The sequence below is a fragment of the Ciconia boyciana genome, chromosome 3, assembly GCF_034638445.1.
Source record: "Ciconia boyciana chromosome 3, ASM3463844v1, whole genome shotgun sequence".
Classification (NCBI taxonomy): domain Eukaryota; kingdom Metazoa; phylum Chordata; class Aves; order Ciconiiformes; family Ciconiidae; genus Ciconia; species Ciconia boyciana.
The window spans coordinates 128,258,311-128,273,591 of record NC_132936.1 but is presented as its reverse complement, the minus strand read 5'-3'; the positions used below and the strand labels follow the sequence as shown (position 1 = coordinate 128,273,591).

The window sequence follows — 15,281 nt, the reverse complement described above, 5'->3', positions numbered from 1 at the left end:
TTGAAAAAAATCTTTTTAAACTAGTACACATTACACTTACATCCACTTGCAGTATCTTCTAGCAAGATGTGAAGTGCCCTTAGTGAAAAGAAAATGTAGACTGTGAAAATGTTGTGGTTTGTTAGTTAGGCTCCTAGACTTGCTGGTTTGAAACATTCATTCCCCTCTTCCCTTCTTTATGCCTCTGTTTTGGGGAGGGCCTTCCTATAAGGCAAGAAAGTACAATGTTTTAATCTTTTGGTCTGCATTTAGATTTCCCAGCATGGCATCTAGTTCCAGGAATGGACACAGTAGAACAGCTGTCACCTGGGAGCTAATTTATTTCTGTGTAGCATGCAAATTATCTTTTAAATAATTAGAGACTGCACCTAGCAATGAATTTCCTCACTGATTTGCTTTTGGTATAAGGGCTGAAAGTTAACCCCATGATACCGGATTTCCTGACTGTAATGTGCCAGTGCCATTTTCAAATTAGCATTAACAACAGGCCCTCGAGATTCAGCTAACTTGAAGAAGTAACCCCTTCCGGTTGTGCACATGAAACTGCGGCTAATGGTAATAATGAGATAAATAACATTTCCTTTTGCTGAGAGAAAAGTTCCATTGATTTCAGTATGAGTTCAACATGATTAAAAGCTGCAGGACTTGACCCACAACCAAATGAAAGACTGAAATCCCTTCGCTCACCTCCTCCCTTCCCCCTGCAGTAAACGTCCTTTGTGGAGGAAGCTAAGCAGAGTGGTGGGCGTGCATCGCCCTACCCCGGGTGCAGGTCAGGGGGGGTCTCCCAGTGGCTGCTGTCCCAGCCTAGTCCCGTGCCAGGGAAGGAAGCCCCTCAGCCCCTAGATCTGCATGACCAACAGTCTGATGCTCCCAGTCACACCACTACTGATTATGTGTATTCAGACTGCTGCCCTTTAAGTTCATAAATTTATCAACCTAGCAAGCAGTAACCGAAAAAGCCAGCGTAAAATCATCTGACTATATTGCCACAGTCACTTGGCTACAAAATGCACTAGTGCACTTGAGAGTGTGAGCTTTTAGTGAGTTAGATACTCCTCCGTATTACCGTATTTTCACAGCTCACTGAAAGCCTCAAATGCTTTTGAATTAATTTTTTTTTTCAAGGAAACAATGCTTTTAGCTCTCATAGTTAAACCAGCCAACACTGAATGGTATCTGATGGAACTAAAGAGTTTTAAAGTTTCTTTCCCGTTCTCCTCCTTTAGCAGACAGGTACTAGGGACATTTTTAAAGGAGGTCTTGGTGCAACTCTACAACTGCACAGTTAAAAGAAATGCTCCTCAGAATGCCTAGCTGCCTTAGCTGTGATCCCAGTGATACAGATATTAATGTGATAACAACAGATATTAGTCTTTTTCAAAAATAACCGCCTGTAGTTAAGCTTCTGCAGCCATATTTGGGCCTGATTCTCATAGGTGTTAGGTATTCCAGCTTAACTCAGAGTAGGGTCTGAGTGGGCTCAGCTCATTACTTAGCTAAACATGAATTTAAGAGCCAATGTTTTTGTTTCTACCTATGCAAACAACAGCTGAGGAAATAGGCTGTTAAGCCAGAAGATGACCACATCCAGTCAGACAGCTGTCTCTTCTGACTGCACCACAGTGGGATGCACTTCATCCCTCTGACTGTTTTATAGGATGCCAAGGTCTACTGGGCAAATTGTCAGGGCCTTGGACAGGAAATATTTACTGACCAAGAAAAGTCTCATCCTCACTTGTCACTGTGCTACGAGAAAAAGGCACCATTGCCATCAGCGATGGTCACCCTTCCGTTCGCCTTGTGCCACCATGGTAGGTGTACTCACTCCATCTGGGCCTTCAGCTATTACGTTCCTGAGCAGAGAGGTCTTACAATGCAGTTGTCTGATGTCTGGGCAGGCAAAACCATAGGAACCAAAGACTCAGTACCCTAAAGCTAAGGATTTTGTATACAAACCTTTTATGTCACCTGGAAATTTAACAGCATTACTCCCTAGATTTGGAATCCACTTCAGGACGGACTTTCTGCAATTTTTATTCATTTCCCGTAAGGTTGCATCTCAAAAAGGCTCAACTGGAATTTGAGCACCCAAGAGTGAGGTTTTTTCCAACAGGTAAGAAGACTTCTCTTGAAGGAAAAAGAAAGCAAATTCCAGCAGGTTTCATATGAAGTGTCTCCTGTACCACACTCCTTCCCTTCCCTCGGAGATCTCCGGTGCTCGCTTGAAAGCCTTCGAATTCTTTCCACTGCCATAGCAGCAGATGAAAGAGGGGGGTGCGGAGAGAGCTCTGAAATAATTTTTTATTTTATTTTTAAGCTTATAGATTTGTTACTGGTCATCAGTTCTCCATACTGCTTCACAAAGGAGGAACGTAACGCACCAGTTACACCCGTTTGTATTCTCCTGAGATGAAGGCAACTGTAAGGCAGTTGCCAAGTTATGGAACGTGTCCACAGAGTGGTGGAATCTCCCTCTGCTGCATCTCAAGTACAAAACGGATAATTAGAGGGGCCTCCTGATACCTGGCAACCAAACGGATGCTCACTGGCATCATGCCTTTAATATGAGATAGAAGTGCTTCGTGTAGGCTTCATTTGGCATTAATGAAAACCAAATCTACTAACATAATGCACAAAAATCTGACCCACTAGTTTCTAAAATACTTAAGCAGCTTATTTATCAAATGAGTGTTGTTTTACTTGGGATTTTGTAATACTGTATTAATGAACTTGTTTTCAGTCATGACCGACAGAAGGTGCTGGTTGCATCACGTTAGTGTGGCAGTAGTACTGATGACGAGGCAAGGGAGTACCACTGTTGCATGACAGCGAGGGCAGCAGAGGCTGCATCACTGGAGGAAAGGCACAGATTTGGGCTGACAGTGAAGAAGTGTCCTGTCAGAGGCAACATCATTATGCCAATCAGTTTCTAAAAGGGTTAGGGTTACAACTCTGAAATGTTGTGTTGCTCAGCCATCCCCTTCTCAAGTTTCTTCATGTGCCTATTCACCAAGATTACTCTCTGCGTAATGCTGAAGTTAGTAAGATGCTGTATGTTAAGCACTTCTGGTATTAACAATTTGTAAAGCGTGCTGATAGACTAACGCATGGGGTAGCAATCAAAGTGTTTTGAATAACACATAACACAGAGTACTAAGTGCTCTATTTATATTGTGTTTATATTTAGTTCTTACCAGAAATGTGCTTTTAGTCATCTGTACTTACTACGCTTCAGTTTGCATCATGGAGCCATCTTGGTGCACCCAGGCTGGACGTTCAGATTTTGCTGTGTATACACGTAGGCTTTCCAGCTAAGAGCTGAGGAACGTTACAGGGTCAGTCCTGTGAAGGAGTCCACGAAGGCAGCGTGTACTTTAAAGGGCGATTAGCGGAGAAGCCTTACAGGCACACTCATCCAAGCTGAGCTCAAAAAGACTTTGTAACTTTTTTTTTTTAAATAACTTGCTTTCCAGCATTTTAAGGACTTGTCTAAGTCATTGACAATTTGTCTGCCCTGCACAGTGGTCTCAGGTAGCACCATGAGGAGGATGAACTTGCCACCGTTCATCGCACAGTAGCAAAGCTATTTGCAGCAAGATGCAGGTGCACTCTGAGTGCCTCATCTCCATTGCAAGCTTTGGGGTTCTCCAGAGCTGGGGTTTGTATGTCCACCGATCTGCAAAGGTCAGTTTGGGGACTGGTGATGCGAGGGGCCAGGTCCGTAGAGAGAAGCCCCCATTGGCAGACATTAACCGGAGGCTCTTTGGCCAAGTAGGAGTTGGGAGGGTGTCTTAGGACTCTGGCAATACCTATGCATGGGACAAAAAGTGCAGGGGATTTTGCTGACATGTAGAGACAAAGGAATTTCTTTCCCAGTGCCAGAATACTAGATAGGATTCAGTGCTCACATATGAAGGGAACAAGCAACTTACACATGCATAGATCTGTGGTGATCCACCCCAGGTGTCTGTTAGAAGATCTGTATTCACTGCTGTTAGCAAGGTGACATGAAAACAGGGTAGTGCTCCTTTTCCTGCGTGCAGCCTGCCCGTGGGGGGTGTTGCTGTCCAAGAGGCTAAGCACCCTGAAAAAAATAAGGGATACTCTACACAAAGTGGCACAGCTTCAACAGCAACAGGTACTGATATGCAATAGGACACAAAGCTGCCAAACATGCAACAGAAATGCATGATGGCAGTCAAGCTCCCTTTCACTAAGATGCTTTGGAAAATTCCACCCAGGAACTATAAAAGTGAATAATATCACTGGATGTTTCCGTAGCTCTTCTCTTCAAACCCTGTCATTTATGCTCACATGACGTTTTTCGTATTAGCTGTACAACCTAAATGCTCAATAATATTTTGAGCACTATGAACAACACTTACTTATTTTAAAGTAACCACTTAGATCTTTTCTACTTAAGTTCAATTCACACAGCATAGCACTGTTTACTTAGGCTAAAAGTGATTTATTAAGCAGTGTCATTTAATGAGGGTTTAAGCAGAAACACCACACTGGACTGTTTATTGACGCAACTCTAATAAATCTCACAATATAACAAATAAATTAGGAAAAAGAAGAACATTTCATGTTTTCAGTATTGTTTTTAAAAGGACTAGGTTAAAGATATAAATTTATTACTTATAGCCTGGATAATCAGTGATTATTTAAACACGAAATGCATGCTACATCGAAAAGCTGTTTTTAAACCAGACTTTCAGAAATGAAGAGTGATTGTTCATTAAGAGAAATACTAGAATGCACTGCTGTCTGGAATTTGCCGGATCCCATACCATTAGCACACCGTGATTACATTTAAGGGATTCCACCTTAGGCTTTTGTTCATCATGCAGATGGTGAGACTTATTTTCTGCAGGGATGAAAAAAACCAGAAAGGAAATGTGGCAGGTAGTGAGCATGGCTGAGAGGGACTAATGCTACTCAGTACACTTTACAACCTAATTAGAGGAAAATTTGTGTGCTTTTTATGAAGAGAGAGACAGGATAAGGAAAGAGGAACACATGAAGGGATATCAAAGCACTAACAGCTTTTTTGCTACCAGAATTAAATGCTAACCCCAAGGTGCACTGGTAAAGCTGTACTTACATAGCAAATCAATATCAATGGTAGACCGCTTTCGGTGGCTTTAGATTTCCATATATTAATGTAGTTTTTAAGGAGTAGCTAACTTGCTAATGAAGAGCTACGTTACTAAGAAACCCCACGTCCAAATTAGTAAGTAAAGGCTAGTCAGCTGAATCTTACCACGTTAATTTGCAGTCGAACCTTGCTGATTCATATTAATAATTATGCAAACCATTATGAATGATTGAACTCTGAATTCATAAACAAGTAATTGCAGAAAAGCAATCATACCGCTGCACACAGCATATTTGTTATTTTGTGCGTTAGATTTAATTTCCTTTTAATTGTTTTTCATAATACATTATGTGTGAAATAGTACTATGTGAAAAAATGCAATAAACCTTATTTCAGGGTCAGCCATAATTTCCTCATAAAAAGAGCAGACAGCAATGTTTTTATAACAACTTTAAAGAGCGCAGACTTTAGAAAGTTTAAAGAGCAGTTCAGTGAGAATCAGCTACACAAGAACTGCTGCTATCTAGTACAGCATCTAAACTTTACCAAATTCCAGTGCTGAAATAACGGAGACTATCTCTTGAGGATACTTAGAATAGGAAAGGACTGCAGTATCTCAACGTGAAGCGAGTACTGCTAAGACCTGCTTTCTGATGGTGCCTCCAGGTAATGGCACTTTAATGTAACATTTCCAGGATATTAAAAATGCAGAAAACGGAAATGATTTATCAGTCATGATGGATAATCAGCATTTGCAAAGGGAAGATGCTGGCAAGCAATACATAGTGTAAGCCATGACCCACATGCCCCTGAAGTCAGCAGGTCTCTGCAGTCGCCCCAGTGAGGTTTTGGACTGGGCCCAGCGGGATCAGTATTGTCCTCTACGAGGTCTGGATTCAGTGGCCATTCTTCTTGCGCGAGAACTGCAAGATCAGTTGCACTGCACTACATTTCGCAATTGCAGCTACAGAAGAAAGGGGTTTGTAAACCACAGGTTTTAAACCAGTTGTCTTCCAAAGAAAAGACATTGTGGGTTTGGTCATAGTTGTGTTAAAAGTGGTAAAAAAGCACAGGCTTCCTTTCTATGATTTACTTATCAAAAAGTAGTCAGCCTAACAATGAGTGAACACTATCATTATTTTGTACATCTGCCTGGTGAAGTAAATCACAGATTCATTGTCCATAAGACTACTGATTTCACTAATTACTGGGTCAGGGCAGTAACAGGGTCCTAGGTTAACGACTTTAACAGGAGTGACTAAAATGCACGGACAAACAGGTGTTCAGTGAGTACAACTACAGAGCAAGGAGTTAAATAGCTTTCTTGCTACAACCATGCTCTTGGTTCAACATTTGCTTGACTCTTCAGCAGTTGTAAGTGAATTTTAAGAAATTGCAAACCAGGGAACATTTTATGTTCTTTGTGATTAAGAACAATGCTTTCGGGTGGTGCTTTATGGGATTTTACACAAATTAGTCTTGCTTTTTACCTCCATAAACAAACCGTCTTTCAAAATTATTGGTCAGGTGATATTTAGCAGGAAATGCTCAGTGGTTTTATTTCTATTGTCTTTAAATTTACACTTTATGATTCCTGGTCCAGCTATGCAAGGTATATCTGGAAATACTCTATATCTTTTACTGGAATCACAATACCTTTGTAATTAAGAGCCTTAAAAACATCCATATATTGTCCCCAAAACAACGCATCTTCTCTTTTCCCGGCAAGACGAGACATTTCTTCTTGCGTGCACTTGTGTTGGACTTTTGCTAATCTGCAAACTGTGTTTGGGAAGTAATGTCAGAATGACCTGGAAATTAAAATCGCATTGCATCCCAACCCACCGCAGTACTTTCCTCTCCCCGCCCCCGCCCTTCATAGGTACTCCTGCCATAATGGTGTTGTACATGAGCCCTCATCAGCCGACCAGCTGCTTCAGCTTCATCTGTGTCTGTCCTTCTGGTTTGGTTCCTGGTGTCTGTAACAGCAGCAGCTTTCTTCTTACTGACGAGATAGTGGCAAAACCAAGGAGGAATGAGGTATACTGCAGCAAAAGCACACCAGCACTTGGGTAGCTTTTTCCATCATGTGCCAGAAGCACCAATGAGAAACTCAGCTTCCGTAAACTTCCAAAGTCATTCAAGTTTAACGGACCCAAACATGCTAAGGAATGACTTTGAATATTCTGACGTCTGAGTATTTGAGAACTGATAGAGTATCTTCCAGAGGTAGCTGATACAGCCTGGAGATTTTGCATTTCAAGCATTGCATTTCTTCTTAAAAAAAGAAATTTAAACCCAGAAAAATGGACATCCAGCTTGAAAATTCACCATGTTGTACTAAGTATGGGAAGCTACAGAGAGGAAAGGAGACTCTGCACTACTTACAGATTAACAGGACATTAAGTTCATCAATGACTCTGCCTTATACTGTGTACTAAAAAAACATGTGCTGCTCTGCATATGCTTACAGTGCTGGAAGATACAACTCCGACCAGAGTCCCACTGAGTTTAGTGGGACCTAAGGCAGGTCACTAGTGAATTGTAGACTGCTTTGTGAAGAAATGAATGTGATTTCAAGAGATCTGTATTGATGATTATTTAGAGACATTTAACAAAGGTTGCAAACAGATTCAAACCGCTTGATAGACTGTCTGAGTTTCTGAACTTAGTTGTTTCCTCTGAGTTTATGTGTGTCGGTGAATGAGCAGGGATAGCAGGGATGCAGGGAGTTGGATTTGGTTCTGTTATTATTGCCATGAAAGCTGTGAGTAGCAAAAGAACACTGGCAGACACAGCGTCCTCAAAATCTGTAGTTAATAACATGCTAGTAGTCTGCAGAGGGATTTTTCAAAGGTGTCGTCACAAGGAATGGGTGCCCACTTGCCCGTCGAGCTTTTGAAAATCCCCCACCTTGTCCCAGTCTCACAGCAGAGAGAAGTCACGGGGAGCGCAGACAAGGCAGCAGCGAGTGCCTGCTGCTTAGGGCCGCGGTTTAAATTCCCTTAAACGGATTCCGCACTGGAGCGCGGCGGTCTCGGCGTGCACACGCACTCTGGTAATTTGATAAACTCACCTGCAGGGAGGGATTATTCCACGTAGTTGAATGAGCCGTCAGGTCTGCATTCCCAGTGCACAAGGTGTGCCCACAGGCCTGTCCGTGGTGGCACCGGTTATCTCTGCTGTCATCAGGCTCATGGAAGCAGCAAGAAAAGGAATGGAAGTAATTAAAAACGTATTACAATCCTCATATTAAAAAGAAAACCACTATTTTTCAGGCTGTAATAATGAGATTTACTTTCACATTAAGAGGAATGAGAAAATCAAACCTTTTTAAAAATTGGTTTCTGTTTTTTTTTGCCATGTTGGATACATTCATATCACTGCTTTCAGCTTCTCTTTCCACCAGTGATTTTTTTTTGAGAGGATTTCAGCTGAGATTTTCCAAGAAAAGCACCCAATATGAAACGCATAAGGACAAAATCAACAACAGTCCTCAGAAGCCCATCTTTAATAATATAAGTGGAAATTATTCGGGCCTTGCTTTACTTCATTTTCATGAAGGGAAGCCCAGCTCACAAAGTTTGGAAAACGTTGCAGTGGTGTGATAAAACTGATCTGTATGAGTATTACAGTTACGCCAAGCTTGTGAATGATAAAAGATTAGGTCTACCAGAGTAGATAAGCTCACTCTACAGAGCTGGTCTTCACCTTTCCGCCATTACTTTCTTGTGATGGGATTTAAAATTATTTACAAAAACTTCAAATTTTTTTTTAACTTTATATCTTGCTTTTTGTTTGGTTGTTGTACAAACCGAGTGTGTTATTCTGAAGGTTTTTAGTTCAATTTTTAAGACTTTCTGGCTTTAACATCTTGGTGCCAGTGACACATCTCGTGCCGTTAGACCTGACTTAGATGGCAGAAACGCTGCCAGAGGTCAGTGTCGGGTCCTTGCTGCCTCTGCTTTAGAGGGCCGGGACACACCGCAGACGTACGGCAGCTTCAGAATTAGTTTTCGCAGAGGCAGAAGCCTTGTTCTCCGAAAGTGGTGTGTAGTTGCAAATGAAACGGAGAATAAATACAGATAGCTCTCAGATGGAAAGCCACATGCACGCATACTCCGTTTTCGCTTGCTAGCGGCGGCCAACTTCATCCATTTTATTTAATGCTGTATGTCTTGAAAAGGGAAAGGTTCCATGTCTTTTGTACAGGGTGCCACTAAATATTTTCCTCCTTCTTCCCTTTCATCTAATGTAGGCTACACATCACAAATGAGGCAGAACAGACTTTAAATATTGTTTGTCAATGAAAGGCGAGACCAGCTTCCTAGCAACAAAAAGGATGTCGCTTATTGTCTTCAAAAGGAGACCGTTTCATCCCATCTCGTTACAAATGCCTTCCCATGATGGCTTCTGTCGATATAAAAGTCTGCCAGCAGGGGATCCCCGTTAGGAAGTGACCAAGTTTGAAAACCCGTTATGCTCCTGGCAAACATTGTCATCTTGTACATATTTAGCCTGATCACTCTGGCAGGTTATGAAAGACTAAATGGTGCAAACACATGTGGCAGATGCCGTTCTCATGATAGTTGAGGAGCCTTTGAGCCTCTGTTGGTAGCATGCCAGCTTCATCTTGTACACTGAAGAGCATTATACTTTCAAGCTTTCTGCAGCTTGCCCTGAGGGACTGCTGCTGAAGTGGTAATAAAATTCAGAATGAGCCTCGGAAAGTCAACTTGTTGGTTTGGCTTCAAATGGGGTTTTTCATTATTAAACTTCCCTTTAGCAGCCATATGTAGATCTGCTTTCTCAAAAACACCATGTGCCCCTTTGGAAAGGTGATTCTAACTGAAAAGATAAATAGATAGAAACGCAGAGCCAGCAAAGAAAGTTAATTGTTTCTGTGAAGCCTATCTTTAAATTGCCTTTGGCGGTTACAATTCTTCAGGTGAAGGGAAGTCAGGGGAATCTGGGAGTAAATGTTGTTTACTGGTAGCTCCTCTTGGCAGCCTGTCTAGAAAATACAGACAAGACATTCTCCATTCCCCAAAAAAGAACATTTTATTTGCATTAACTATTGCAAACTGGGTGACACATTTAAGGTTTTGAGCTCCAAATCTGTGAATATTGACAGGAACAGTTAAAAATGCAGTTATGGACTGAGCTGGTAACAGCAGCAGTAACATGTAGCATCCCTGAAACATTTTATAAACATCATTTAATGCAACATCTCAGGAGGTGAACAACTTAACCAAGGTAAGGCAGTTGGAAGATGTGCCTCAATCAAGAGATGAAATCACCTTATCAGGGTTAGAATTAAAATTAAGATGCCAGCTTGAAAACAAAATGTTTGGCCAGCGGAACATGGCTTTTAGCAGGGCATATCAGTAAAAATAGAGAGTCTTTAATTATCTTAATGTATTCTTGTATAACACCCCCCTTTTCCCTGCTTTGCTATCTAATATCAACATTGAGTTAAAGGTTTGTGTTGGGTGGGGGTTTCTTTCTGAAATTGAAGGCTTTTTAAATATTTGGGGAATATCCTGTTCTTCTCTAGCTCTCTGCACGTTATAGGTATATAATTACTTAAAGATACTTAAAGCCGAGCTCATCTTTTCTAACATTTCATATCTGAATGAACAAGTAGTGTCAGTCGTGGTAACATGCTACCAAGAGACTCCTAGGCTGGGCAGCGCTTCCCGTAGCAAGAACACAGTATTTGTAATAGCCAATTGTAATAGTCTATTGTAATAGTCAATAGATATTTATACTGTGAAAACATCTATCCGAGAGCCCCCCACTGTGCCGGACACTGTGCAAACCTAGGAGAGGCAGCCCCAGCCAGCCTGCCTTACAAAGAGAAATGCAGATGAAGGGGCACAGCGGGAAGGGGGAAGAGAGCTTATATGGGACGAGTATGTAGAAAACCCGGCAAAGTTCTGCCAGGTGCCCAAGGTGTTGTTAATCGTGCAGGGCATTAGCGAGAGCTGAAGTTTCATTCCAAGAGTGGGAGGAGGGAAATCCTGCCATTTGACATGAACAAAAAAAAAATCTTCTGCAAAAAGGAAACTGCACATTAGTTTTCTGTAGACAGGTATGTCAGAATTATTAAACTTGTGTAGCGCCTTTTAAGTTGCTTTATCCAGATGTTCACTTAAAGACCACGCAACTGAATCAAGCGATAGCGTACACGTACTCCTGACAGCAGCGCCAAGCATGCTGCTGCCGTGCCAAAGACGAGAACATTGGTCGCAGCCACGCAAACGCACCCATCTTAAAACTTCCTGGGTGACCCTGCCGGCATCTGTTCAGTCATGATTGGGATGAACGTGGTGCGCCTCCTGACTCCAGTCAGCATTAACAAGAATTACACACAGAGCATCTCAGTGAAGCTGTAAAATTTATTTTTCATTATAAAGGAAAGAGAAATAAATCGCAGCTTTGTAATCTAGCTGCCTCCAGGTATATTTACAGCCTTGAGGTTCTACATCAAGTCGTGTCCTCTCCATCCTTTTACTCCTTTTTCACAGAAGAATGCTGTCATGAATGCTGTCACTGAAAGAAAAAGTTATAAGAGCTTCCTCCTAGAATAGGTTCAATTTAGCTTCAGCGTACTAGTGCAAAGAACATATTGCAACACTGTGGTGGCCTGTTTTTCTGGCCTTTATTAATCCAGAAACCTTAATGATGAACAACATTTGTGTCATTGTCTACACAAATTTAATTTGTTTATGCAGCAGTTCAGTTAATCCTGCAATCTGCTTTTCTCAAATGAGGACAGATAATGGAGACACCGTTCTTTACAGGTCTTCAGGCTTTTAAATTCTGATAAAATCAGGATTCTTCACTGGGTCTTGCCACAGCTCTGAATTAAGCCACTTTAAATGTAATTACTGAAGCTGGCTGTACATCAGGAACATCCATTAAAAGAATTGATTGACTATGCTGTTACGGGAGGCATTTTATGAACAAACGATCATGATGGGTCCAGAACTGTAATTTATAAAGGCAAAAAAGCAGGTAAATACTTTATTAGTGGTTAATGAGAGGTTCACAAGATAACTAAATTTCTTCTTTTTTAACCAGCTACTTCAGGGAACCTTGGTCCATGGCCATCTATCACGATCGGTTTATTGATCTCAAGAAGGAACTGCGCCAAATCCTGATGTCGGAACAGGTAAGGAAAATGACTGCCGAGTGCATTTTATTATTTAGGTAATTTGTTAGTGTTGTTCACTTTGGTTTCTTCTCCCATCTTGCTCCTAAAGCTTTACGTTTCTGTTTAGCTATTTCCTCTGGGAAACCTGAGCAGATCCTGTGCCTCACAGCGGGGGTTCACCAAGTGCAGCATATTGTTCAGTTTCGTTATTTGGGCGTATTTTCAAATGTGCCAGTAGAACTTCAAGTTCCTTTGTTTTCCTTCACAGTATTTTTGCATTATGCGTGCAGTTTAGTACAACTACCCAGCAGAATCGGGAGGCTTATTTGTTCCGTTACCCCCTTTTTTATCAATGTTTCCTAATACGAGTACGCTACAGGCCATCTTAAACCTGTCTCAGCTGAGCCTATGAGAAGTCGATTTTTCAACATCTAGCCACAGGGAATGGCTTTTGTAGCCGAAAGAGTGAAAGCAACTGGCTTTTTCAGCGATAAGTGGATTTCCTGAATAAGGATGAAATTAAAATGTTTGCTAATGCTGTTTACAGCTTTGGCCTTAGTACCGTAGGTGGAGGCATAAAGTCTCAGCAGCCCGTAACTTTGCCTGCTCAAAACCCAAAGCCTACTGCACTCCACGGAAAGAACTGCTAACTGCAGATTTCCAACAACCCCAAGGACTGCCTCCCCCACCTCCTGATGAATTCCTGGCTGATCTCAAACGTAATTTGCAGTCTGGATCTTGATGCTTCCAACCCACTACTTGGGACCAATTTACCCTCCCTCTCCTCATGCTGCTTTTGCTTTTGTTTAACGCAATGGAATTCCGTGCGACGGCAGTATTTTTTAAGTATTCGCTCTCAGAGTTTTTAACTGTGCAAAAACCAAACAGAATCAACTGTAAATGGAGGCAGGGTGACAAAAGGCAGGGACATTGCGTAGGCTGTAGCCCACCCATTTCCATGGCCCAAACTGGTGTGCTGTCGTACGTCACAGCTGTAGCCACACAGGCGCTCGACCCCTGCCTCCTCCCAGAAGGGCTAGATGCAATTTTCCTCCTATTGTCATGATACAGAAAGTGCCTCAGTGCAGTTTTGTTTTAGATTCTCTTGGAAGACATCTATAAAAGAACACAAAATGAAATCCTGTGCAGAATGGGAGGCCTGATGAGAAGTGTTTTTCTTGCCATCATTCAACCCATTTCGCATGCTGTAAGCGTGAACAACTTTAGAGAAAGGGGAATTGGCGTCCTACAAATTAAAGACTCGCTTGCCTTACCCTTTTGCTGCAGTAGTCCTGACACACAAAAACAGTCTCACTGAACGGACTGAAAGCACCTCTATGAGTCAGAATTGCTTACGTGAACATAGATTACGGTATCTGCATCTGAACGCAAATTTGTCTCTACTTTTTCTGGTTTTATTTGGGTTTTCTTCACGGTGATTTTAACTATATTTACTAAATGTCACATTTATATGTTTTCCTCGGGTGTTCCTTCTAGGCACGTCGCCAAATACATGGTAGGTACCATGCACTTATGGAATATATCTTAAATGCCTCGGGACTGGCTGTGTTTCTATATGGAGCAAGAGACCTACTGTCTTTGCCTCCTGTTGCTCGTATTCCAGCTCACTTCAGCATGCAGATAAACTAGTAATGCAATGTAAAAACGAGGGAAAAATACACCTTTGAAAGAGACGTTTAAGAACTGTGAGTGTAAATACACAGAAGGCAGCACTTCTGGGTACAGTTTCCACAGAAACTGGAAATCAGTCTCATGCATTGAGGGATAATATTTACGGAAACGCTCGCTAGTAGTAAGCAATATATGCACAGAAAAGCCAGCTACAGCCGGGAGAGGGACGGCGTTTTTAGCCTGGGTACTGAAATTGCCACCCCAACCCTGCACTTGATGTATGCGTGACTCCTGGGCGGGGTGCTCTCGCCTGTCGCTGAAAGCCGAGCGATGGCGCGGGGAATGTTTACCCTTTCGCAGAATCACAAACTTGTGTTTATTTCAACATGCAGAGCTCCAGCTATGCAAACATGCAGATGGCGGGGCCGGGTTTTTGCACCTACATCAGCTGTTGAAGCATTACAGCAAACTGAGGGCACACATGTGCAGCGCGAGATTTTCTGGGAAAGGCACTTGTCCTCAGTAAGAAATAATGGTCTGGTTTTCAAACTGCAGCTGGGGTTGCCCTGAGAAGGCAGTCAAAAGCAGCCAGTAAATGAGGCAGCTGGGGGGTTTCCTGCGGCGAGCGCCAGAATCGTGTCAGACCACGCGAGTCTGAGAGGGTCGGGCGGGTCCGCGGGTTCTCGTGCACCAAGACCTCGGTTCAGTTCCACGCAAAGGTTGCATCTCTGGCCGTTCACGGGTCGTTTCGGAGGGACCGACAACCGAGCAGTGCTGGCCCCCGGCACCGCCGGCCCCGGCGCCCGCGCTCTCGGCTGGAAGTGCCGGTTAAGCGGGGGCCCGCGGAGCCGGTGGCCGCGCCCGCCGGCGCCCCGCCGTCCCCGGGGAGCGGCAGCTGCCGGCCGGGGGGGCTGCTGCGCCGGAGCCCCGGAGCGCCCGTGGCCGCGGGGTGCGCCCGGTGCCGCCGGGGCGAGCCTCGCTCCGCGCCCTCCGCTGCCGCGCGCGTCTGGCCCCCGGCACGTTTTCGCACCGTTTACGGTCCGTGCCGCCACACTTAACGTCCCAGGTGCGCGTCCCCGTGCGAGCGCGGCTTTCCGGGCGCCGCCGGGACGGCCGCCTGACGGCTCTGCCTTGCAGGTGCCCGGGCTGCCCCCCGCCGCCGAGCCGCCCCCGGAGGACCCCGACGAGCAGAGGCCCTGCGCGCCGCCGCTGCGGGAGCCCGTCCTCCGCTACCTGCGCCGCCACCGCTCCCACCTGCCCATGTACGCCCCGGCCAGCACCGCCGGCGCCGGACCCCCGCCGACGGCAGGTGAGACGGCTGCGCCGGTTCCGCCTGCCAGCGCCCCCCCCCGCTTTGATGCGGCCGCGCCGGGGTGAACGGGAGGG

General features: G+C 43.9%; 1 protein-coding gene across 1 annotated transcript in view; it reads left to right on the top strand.

Annotated features, from left to right (window-relative positions):
* The window catches only part of CFAP61 (cilia and flagella associated protein 61), a 113,243-nt gene extending 97,962 nt beyond the window's left edge, over window positions 1–15,281 (top strand). The window contains exons 25-26 of the mRNA XM_072857652.1: window positions 12,191–12,281; window positions 15,033–15,281. Of these exons, the coding sequence (XP_072713753.1) occupies window positions 12,191–12,281; window positions 15,033–15,272 (331 nt within the window). The 3' untranslated portion in view covers window positions 15,273–15,281. The remainder of the gene's footprint in view (window positions 1–12,190; window positions 12,282–15,032) is intronic.